At 44.9% G+C, this 6386-nt stretch overlaps 1 protein-coding gene across 1 annotated transcript; it reads right to left on the bottom strand.

The window, feature by feature from the left end:
* Window positions 1–1847: 1847 nt before the first annotated feature.
* Window positions 1848–5885, bottom strand: LOC102521797 (serum amyloid A-2 protein). Its single transcript, XM_014568031.2, has 4 exons — window positions 5744–5885; window positions 4971–5065; window positions 2542–2680; window positions 1848–2159 (listed from the first exon to the last, which is right to left on the bottom strand). Exons 2-4 carry the CDS (start codon window positions 5059–5061, stop codon window positions 1997–1999), a joined length of 393 nt encoding a protein of 130 aa, XP_014423517.1. The 5' UTR covers window positions 5062–5065; window positions 5744–5885; the 3' UTR covers window positions 1848–1996.
* Window positions 5886–6386: the final 501 nt, after the last annotated feature.

The following is a 6386-nucleotide window of genomic DNA, read 5'->3' as shown; positions in this document are numbered from 1 at the left end:
TTATTTGAACTCTATGTGCCTCAAATTTCCTCAGCTAGAAAATAAACATAATTAACGTGTGAGGATCCAATGGGATAACACAAGAAAGACTTTGTGCCATAGCTGGTCCATACTTAATGTTAAATGTGATTGTCATTATCATTCTGCTGCTAACTCGTGTTAGAGGAACTTAAAAACCAAGCAGCACGAGGACCAACATATAAACCACTAACTCTGACAAGGATGAATACGGATTCCCAAGAAGGCATGAGCAAAGTGCTATGGAGGCATTCATGGTTAAGGATACAGGTTTCGGGGCTGACGGATGCGGTGCCCTGAGGAGCTGGTGTTCTATACTGGCCTGAGCCACCAAATAAGGAAAGAGAGAGGGGATATGAATTTGAATAACCTTTCCTAGCACATGGACAGGGACTGGATCTGGAAGGAGAGATTGGGAGAGGAGAAAGCCTCCTGAGCCTAGGCCTCCAGAGCAGGGAGACGGACCACTGAGGGACTCAGATTCCTGGGAAACAGAGAAGCGGAAAGGACACAGCCGATGGGGCAGTAGGGGGTCTGAACACAGAGGGGCCTGGAAACAGTCCGTTATAAACAGAGACCCTGGGGCCAGGAAGACCCAAGGGAGAGAGTCTAACTTGAGAAAGAAACTGTGTGGGGTGTGTGAGATTGAACACACATCTTCAAGATGCCGGAATCTTCTGCGGTTACATAAGACATAGCTTCATGTTACACTTTGTCCACAAGGAGATAGTCACGGCTGGGGTGAATCCATAGTAACTCAAGGTACTTTTTTTGTACTTTCCTTTGATTTTCTTGGTGCCAAATTTTCCTACCCTCATGCAAAGGATCAGAGAGTATTTTCTCTTCTACGCTGCAAAATTGTTTGTACAAAAAAAATTATTCGCTTATTTGAAGGGTTAAATTTGTCTATAGAACCATCTGGGACTACTTTTTTTTGGTGAGGGGAGATATGATCTTTTTCCATAATTGTAGTATTATCCAAGTTTTCATTTCTTCTTGAGTCAGTTTTTGTAAGTTGTATTTTTGTAAGAATTTGTTTGTTTTTACCAAGTTTTCAGCTTTATTGCTGAAATTGCTCATGATAGTCTCTTACCTTTTCCATGTTATGGACCAGAGAGTTATGGACTGATAATTGGTCCATCCAGTGGTCCACGTAGTATGCTCTGTGTTATGGACGTACAGCTGCCCGCTCTCCACATCTGCAGGCTCTGCTCAGCAGGTGCGGAGGGCGGACTGTACTATCCCATTTTGTATGAGGCACTTAGCATTTGTGGATTTTGGTATCCGTGGGAGTCCTGGAACAAATCCCCACAAATACCAAAGGATGACTATATAGTTTTTCCCAAATTATAACTATTGCTTATTAGTGCTTTATCTCCTTTTTTTTTTTAAAAAAAAAGATGTTTATTGATCATCCCCATGATATTAAATAGGCTCATATCCCCAGTGTAATAGAGAATAACCTTTGTTTTGTTGGAGGTTTACAGGAACACCTGACCTGGCCCACGTGGACGGCTGCAAGCACAAAGAATGCCTGCAGCAAGAAGTTTGCAACAATCAACCACACCCCTTCCCTTGGTTTGTTTTGTTTTGTTTTGTTTTGTTTTGTTTGTATAAAAGGAGCCTGTATTCTGACTAGAGCAGGATGGTTCTCCAAGACATTAGTCAGCCATCCTCTCAGTCTGCCAGCTTTCTGAATAAAGTCGCTTTTCCTTGCCCCAACACCTTGTCTCCCAATTTATTGGCCTATTGTATGGCAAGCAGAATGAGTTTGGACTCGGCAACACCAGGAAGACTGTTTTATGCTATTTCCAAACAACAAGAACAAATTGGATCTCATAAGCATTTATTAAACACTTTTATGTGCTATTTATCAACTAGTAAGTACTACAGATACAGAATTCAGTAACCTAGCTCAGCACTATCCTTGCTTTCATGAGGCTCAGAGCCCCGTCTCCTGAGCAGAGGAAGAGGCAGCTCAGTACTTGTCAGGCAGGCCGGCGGGTCGGAAGTGATTGGGGTCTTTGCCGCTCCGGCCCCATTCATTGGCAGCCTGGTCAGCCTTCGAGTCCTCCACTCCATGGCCACTGCTTCCATGCTGAAAACGGTCTGTGATCCTCTGAATATTCTCTCTGGCATCACTGGAAGGGAAGAGGGCAGGGAGGAGAGGAATTTAGGGCTGATGAGCAACAGCCACACCTGCCCAATCTCTCCTCTCTCCAAGGAATAAATCATGCCCCTGAGGAGCCAAGGAAACAGGGGCTAAAACCCTGAGGCTACCCTGGCACAGCACAGCTCAGCCCCAGTGACTGGCCTCATGCAGGGTGACCAGCACTATAGGGGGAGGGCTGGGAGTCAACTGTGCCACCAGCCTTGCCCTGCTCTTCAGCCACTCAGACCCCACACTGGGCACAGAGGGGACTGTGGACAAGAGGGGGACAGTTCTCCAGGGCTTGGTCCCTTCTGGCTGTCCAAGGCAGCCAAGCTCTGCTCACCTGTCCCTGCCCCAGGGCCCCTTGGTACCTGATCACTTTAGCAGCCCAGGCACCCCCAGGTCCCCTTTGGGCAGCGTCATAGTTCCCCCGGGCGTGGAAGTACTTGTCTGAATTTTTGTAATTGGCTTCTCTCATGTCAGAGTAGGCTCTCCACATGTCTTTAGCCCTGGGAGAAAAAGAAAATGAAGAGATGAATGTAATCAGTCTCAGGCAAAACAGAAAAATAAAACATTTTCCTCCCCCTGATTCCAGATTTCAGCCTTTGACTAGGTCCTTGGAGAATATTTTGTTGGCGTGAAAAGAATATTCCTTTACTTTTTCACTTCTCTGGATTAATGTTACAAGAATCGCCCTTGGTGCAAGTTTTCACTCTGTTTGAGTCTATTCTCAGTCTGTCAGTATTTTGTGTTTGGTTGTGTGTGATCATGTGAAGAAAAGATAGGGTGATCTTTAAGGGATGTTTGGTGGTGCAATGAACCTCTACCAGCAAAGATGCAGGAAATTCTGACCCAGGCATGAAAACAAAGGCGATTCTGAGGGAGGCTGCAGACCGGATGCTCCCAGTCTAGTCCATGGGAGAAATTCGTCCCTGTGGATAAAGTGAGGACAACTCGGTCCTGAGTATATCTGAACATCCAGGACTTATTTGGCACCGGGGAAACTCAGAATTCAATCAACAGGTGAAAAAAGCGAATTCCCTGAGAGAACTTTAAAGAGATGAGGTAATCAGATGCAGAAAAAGGGCAAGGACCCACCAGCTCTAAAGTTCAGTGTCCTCTCCAATAAAATGGAGGAGTATTGCCTCTCTCAGAGTGGTTATGCAGAATTGGGGAAATGCAGGTTTAACTTCTAGAACATTGTAGGTGCTCAGTATAATATTACTTCTCTGGTTCTTAGCAACAGTGGGACAAAAGGAAGAAAAATAATAAACTAAGATGAGGAGCTGAGAGTTATGAATGAAAGGAATCTGACCAGCTAGAGTTAAATCCCAAAGTTGTTATAAAATAACTTATCAGGGAAAAGAGAGAATTTTAGTGTAGCGTTATAACCATGGTGTATATAGAGATAACTTACCTTCATTCTGCATATTTATTATTTCTGACATTTGGAAAGATAGTTTGTTGAGAGTTATGACATTTCTGCTCTACTTATTTCCACTGAGTTACTGATTTAAATACATACTTGGGGTCAAGACTTCCTTAGTATGTATTTGCAAAATGCCTTGCATATCTTGTCACCTAAGGGTAGCAAAACCAGAGCTCCTGTGCACACTTTAGTGTTCACGAAAGTCAACTGAGGTGCTTGATGAAGGCCAGATTTTCAGTCTCAGCCCCCAGGATTGTGATTCAGTGGAAGGAGTGTGGACCCAGGCACCTGAGTTCCTCAGAGCACCCTGGGCCCCAAGTGATTCTCATGCAAGTCGTCCTAGAACAACCCGTTGAAAAACACTGACCCAAAAGATGAAAATATATTTTTAGCTGGGTCTGTGAAAATGTAGATAGAATTAACAGCCAGCTATTAAAATAATTAATTTAGAAACTATCACAGAAAAATACCACAAAATAAATTTGTGAAATAAGCAAATGTTTGCCACTTTACTCTGGCCAGCGAGGTGTATGCCTCTTGCTATGGGTTTCAGGCCAGGTCTCAACCCCAGTAGGACCATCATCGAGGTCATTCATTGTACCTTTTATTGTGGGGAGAGGAGCTCTATGGAGTTGCCTTCCAAAGGCACCACGTCCCTACTATTTGCTATTTGCTCAGTTAAAGAGCAGGACATGTGTTCACAAATCCCTCACTCTCCCACGTGCGCTCTTATCTGGGAGTCAGTATAGCACCGAGGATAACAGCAAGGTCTGGGAGCTCGACAACCTGGGCGGAATCCTGCTCTGCCTGAGGGCTTTGCTAAGAGTCAGTCCATCTTCCATGCCTCAGTTTCTCTTAAGGGGTAATGGTACCTATGTTGCACATTAAAGGGTTAAAACCTAGAGATGAAAATGAGTTTATTCACATATGGAAAGCTCTTAGAATGATATCTTGCAGCTATTAAAAGATCAGTTATTTCTGATATATTTACTAAGTGGATGGGGAGTGTGAACCCTCCCTACACGCTGTACACACAAACTTCATGGCTACCTGAGACTTGAAATGAGCTGTCCCTCGATGCCCACCAGGGGGCAGCAGAGCCCCACTTGGATTTAGGGAACATGCACTCTGGAACCCCGATGTTTTCCTCACTCCTGCTGAGAGTTGGGCCTAAACTTCACATGACCTTGGGCTTAGGGATCCCATAGAAGAGTGAAAAGCTGACCAGATGCAAAGCTGGGGGATGTGCTACCATGAAAACCAAGCTCCTTTTCTCCCCACTTGTGGCCTTGCCCTGTGGGGATGTGGCCTCTGCTCAGGTGAATCCTGGCCTGATGCAGCCTCCCCTCTGGCCCATCCTTCGATCCTTACCTTGACCAGCTTCCTTGAGGAAGCTTGCCCATCTCTGGCTGCTGACTCCCAGGATGAGGAAACAGAAAATGATGCCTGTGGAAAGCTTCATCCTGCTGCAGAGAGAAGCAGACACAGTCAAAGACAAAGATGACAAGTTCAGGGTTTGTTTTTTTCGTTTGTTTTTTTTTTTGTTTTTTGTCATGTTGATATACACCCTTGCATTCCAAAAATAAGGGCCACTCAGTTTTCTATCTATGCCTCTCTCTTTCTCTCTCTCCCCCTTCTCTCCCTCCATATATATACATTTATATAACATATATATATATTTTACAGATAGGTAGACAAATAAATAGGTATATTGTATTTCAGTGGATCCAGTTCTCATTTCCATGTGTCATTGGAATCCCAGTGATTTACTGTATGAGCAATTGCCACAGGCTTTTAGTATAAACCACTTTCCAGTTCAATCTCCCCTCTCAGACCTGAAACCCAACCACAGAAAGTTTCCAAAAGGCATTAGGGGTCTGTGAGCACAGAACTGCTCTGTGCTATGAGACGAGGTGAACAATGCACAGATAATTGCAGAATGCCTGCTCTACCCGTCACGGACTGCACACAGAAGAAGCAGATGATGAAACACCCCACACCTCCCCAAAGTATTCACATCTGGTGAGTTCTAATTGTGAGAAAGATAGATTCAAGGAGGATGCAGAGAGCTGGGGTGCAGCACAACAATGTGAGGAGAGAGCATCTCCAAAGAGGAAGGGTGTTGGAAAGTTCTAGCACCTCACCTTTGGCTGTGCCTTCCTGCTGAGGCTCCTGGTGAAGCTGAGCTGGCTGTGCTGCCTGCCTTGGAGACGCGGCTGTGCTTTATATACTGACATTGGCTAGTGGAGCAAATAGGAAGGCTGCTTTGATGTAGGAAAAAAAGGGAAAAAAATCAAGAAGAAAGAAATAAAGAAAGTTGGGAAATCCCTCTTGGCCAGCACACAGCATCCTGAACAGCTGGGTTAGTCTTCACACATGTCTGATTCTTCCAGATTGTGCAATCCGGCAGCTTTCTGGAATGTAGCAATTTGGGGTTTTTCTGCTCATTTCCAGTCTCACTGCTCATGGGGAAAGGTGTGTTTCCTCACACAATAATGTACTTACATTTTCTGTGAAGGGTAACCAATATTAGAAAAAGAGAGTTGAGTAAAGAATGTGAGAATACAGGGCAAATGGAAAAGAAGGGGTCCATTGCAAAGGACCACTCAGGATGAAGCTGGGACCCCGAACAGGAGCAGGAAAGGAAGGGGACACCATCCAGGACAACAGAGCTTCCAGCACCCACATGGGTGGACTCAGCCCTGGAAAAGGGAGTCCTCCCTTCGAGTGTACTCATGAATAGATGCTATTGAAGGTCATAATGGCACCTTATATTTGGAGGATGCT

Source organism: Camelus ferus, chromosome 10, assembly GCF_009834535.1.
Source record: "Camelus ferus isolate YT-003-E chromosome 10, BCGSAC_Cfer_1.0, whole genome shotgun sequence".
Lineage (NCBI taxonomy): Eukaryota > Metazoa > Chordata > Mammalia > Artiodactyla > Camelidae > Camelus > Camelus ferus.
Note: the sequence above shows the minus strand (reverse complement) of the source record. Positions and strands in the feature narration are given on the sequence as shown.